The following is a 3,480-nucleotide window of genomic DNA, read 5'->3' as shown; positions in this document are numbered from 1 at the left end:
AGTTAAGTAGTAAGTTTATTAGTTTATAGTAAGGACTATATAAGAATAGTAGTTTAAGTAGTAAAGTTTGTTAGTTTATAGTAAGGACTACTATAGTAAATATGTTTAAAGTGAAAGTTTATTAGTTTTATATAAGGGACACTATAGAAATATGTTTAAAGTGAAAGTTTGTTAGTTTTATATGAAGATTTTGAAATTTATATTTCAATTTTGATCATTATTTGATTTTGTTAATATAAAGGTGTTCAAGATGAACATGTTATGAAGTCCGTTTTTTTTTATACGGTGTGTTTATATATTTATACACTTACTTACGTACAGGGTTCAAAAAAGAATGTAGTTTGATTTTGCTGTGTAGAATCCGGCATGGTCAGGTGGTTAGGGCGTTCGACTCGTAATCTGAGGGTCGCGGGTTCGAAACCCCGTCCCATCAAACAAGCTCGCCCTTTTAGCCGTGGGAGCGTTATAATGTTACGGTCAATCCCAAGAGTTGGCGGTGGGTGATGATGACTAGCTGCCTTTTCTTTCACTGCTAGATTAGGAACGACTAGCGCAGATAGCCCTCGTGTAGCTTTGCGTGAAATTCAAAACAATTTTGCCCCCCCCCCGTGGCACAGCGGCATGTCCGCGGACTTACAATGCTAGAATCCGGGTTTCGATACCTGTGGTTGGCAGAGCACAGATAGCCCATTGTGTTGCTTTGTGCTTAATTACAAACAAACATCCTTCCATGTTATACATCGTTTCTTTTAACACCCTGATCATCCTTCCATGTTATACATCGTTTACAAAATCCTTCTCCTACCACATATTCTAAAGAAAGTTCTTGACCTAACCGTTCAGAAACCCTCCTGCAGTACAAATATGCTTACATGTATCAACTTTTTTTGAACCGTTTCTCTTGAACTACGCCCTCCAGTGGCACAGCGGTATGTCTGCGGACTTACAACGCTAGAATCCGGGTTTCGATACCCGTGGTGGGCAGCGAAAGAATAGCCAGGGTGTTAAAAGAACTAAACGTTTGCTAAGAACGTGTAAAAGGGAAAGCGTTTTGAATGGACGGGTAAAAAAAATCCTCATATATATATATATATAGTATAGAAGAGGAAGTTTTGAATTGACAGATGAAACAGCTTATAATGATGTATATTACGAAGAAAAGTTTATGGCACTTAAAATTCCGTAGTGTGATACTTGGTTACTGAAACATCCACATTGAAGAAATATCATTGAAACTGCTAACATGACAGGGTTTTATTTACTAAATAAAACCATATGTTCAGTTAATGGTATTGAATGTTTTCTAAAGCGTTTCATTTTTCTTCCGTATAGCCAAACCAAAGTAAAGAACCTTCTGCATCATCCAAGCAGAAGTTGGAAAACGCCATCCAACAGCCAGATATCGTTGTGGAAGAATTTGAGAGTAATGATGAAGCCATGGAAGATCAGGACAATGGTCAAGTCCAGTGTTCCAGAACTGAAGAAGACAGTTCTCCAACTGACCAAGATGATGTTACAGACTCCTCCGCGATCACTTATCGCAGTGCAGAGGATTTGGAAAAAGAATTTCAGGAACAGGAAACCGAGAATATTTCACAAAATGACAACATCAGTCAAGAAAAAAGTGAGCTGGCACAGAATGATGATGATGTTGTGCCTGATAAAGATTCAGAAAATGGTGTTGCTGAAGGCCTCTCGTTGCATTGACGATAAAAACGTATTTGTGTGAAGGAGACTGAATGATGTTGAGCCTTTCCTGTTCCATAGTTTAAGTATTCAATACCATCTAGTATTCACATATCATCAAGATGCTCATTCAAACAATACATTTGCTTCTCTAGCACAGCGGGGAGTTTCTTCAAAGTTTTAAACATCTAAGATGACACTATCGACAATAACATTTCCCACTTCTGTCAGTCACAATGATTCAAGCACATTTTGATATCTATGGGCTCTAAAATACTTACATGTATAGTAAATTAGAATTTCTAACTATATTAAGTTTTGATCTGACAGTAAAAGGAAAAGAAATACTCTCATGAAAAAGGTCTATTTTCAGCTAATTAAAAATGTAGAACTTGTATAAATAACTGTCGTTGCTAATCTCAGCGGAAATTTATGTTTCGCTTTAAATGAGTAGTTTTTAAACTTTATCATAACTTTTCCTTGTTTATTCAAGACACGTGGGGTAGAACTGAGTTATTACTTTACAGAAGAATGTGTATAGTCATTTGATAGTTATAAGAATAGTGCATTTAGAGTTTTTAAAAGTAAAACTCGGTCAACTCTCTCATTGAAGTAGTTTGCTAAGATATTAGTTTTTGGAGCTGGTAAACTAGTTTTGTTAATTACTCTAAAAATTGATGGAGAGCAGAACGCTTTTCGTTAGTTCTCAGTCGCATCGCTATACATCTTTGATGAATCTGTTCACTTAAGGTTTTCCGAAACATAGTGTGTGTGTATATATATATATATATTTATATAGATATAGATATTTATAGATATATATATATTTATTTACGCGTGTGTATCGACAGTATATTCTTTCTCAAGTGTGTAGTTTACCATTTGTTGGTGTTTAGTCTGTGTTGGTTTTTGTTATAGATATATATATATATTGTGCACATTCTTGTTAATAGATAAACCATGGCAGGCCATGGAAGTTAAAACTGTTTAAGTTATGATACCACGTTCTTATAGATAACGTTAAGTATTAGGCTAAATAAGGTTTGGTTCTTTAAAGTATTGCATCTTACTGCAGTATTGAAGAAGGTTGAGACTTTAAGGATACTGTTCTTGTCTCTTTTGACTATCAGTTACCCATTAGAATTTAGTACTTTTCTCCTTATTGTTAAGATGTGATTGCTGCACGTGCACCATGCCAAAAATATCTTTCTTATTTAACTGGATTTTTATGTATATATATTTTAGCCAATTAATCTCAGTGATTTTAAATTTTTATTATTCTAGATTTCCTTTTACATCATGCCAAGTTTTTTCTTTTTTGTGTACGTGTCGTTTGCTTCTTCATTTAGAAGTACGTGTTTCTCAATAGAAACGTTGAGTAGATTTAAAATGTTTGGTGTTTAAACTTTTTTGACCATCGTACTGACCACATTAGCTCATAATATATATATATGATTTGACTCATGGAATGTACAGTTGTTGTTGTTTTTTTTGGAGATTTTTATGACATTCCGTGTGTAGAATGAATGAGTTATGTTTGATTGATTTCTTTATTTAGGATATGTGTGTTTGGTCTAATGTACAGTTGTATACAGTACATATTGAAAAGTTAATTTTCATCCCTAGTTTAAGTAATTCGGGATGTAAGTAAATATGTGGTATCCAGGCTTATGTGTTACTGAATGTGTGGTAATATTTGATTTAATGATTTGTCCAGTACAGAATATGTGACTGTGTGTAGCTAATAGTTATCTACTACAAAATTTATAAAAACTGTGTGACCTATTGGCTTGT

The 3,480-nt window shown here is 34.3% G+C and overlaps 1 protein-coding gene across 1 annotated transcript in view; it reads left to right on the top strand.

Annotated features, from left to right (window-relative positions):
* Window positions 1-2,467, top strand: part of LOC106466627 (F-BAR and double SH3 domains protein 2-like) — a gene marked incomplete at its 5' end in the record, with an annotated part of 38,815 nt that extends 36,348 nt beyond the window's left edge. Inside the window, one exon of the mRNA XM_013926920.2 lies at window positions 1,333-2,467. Within this exon, the coding sequence (XP_013782374.1) occupies window positions 1,333-1,707 (375 nt within the window). The remainder of the gene's footprint in view (window positions 1-1,332) is intronic.
* Between the last annotated feature and the right edge of the window lie 1,013 nt (window positions 2,468-3,480).

The sequence above is a fragment of the Limulus polyphemus genome, unplaced genomic scaffold (genome assembly GCF_000517525.1).
Source record: "Limulus polyphemus unplaced genomic scaffold, Limulus_polyphemus-2.1.2 Scaffold2328, whole genome shotgun sequence".
NCBI lineage: Eukaryota > Metazoa > Arthropoda > Merostomata > Xiphosura > Limulidae > Limulus > Limulus polyphemus.
The sequence above is the reverse complement of the archived record's forward strand: the minus strand, read 5'-3'. Positions and strand labels throughout refer to the sequence as shown.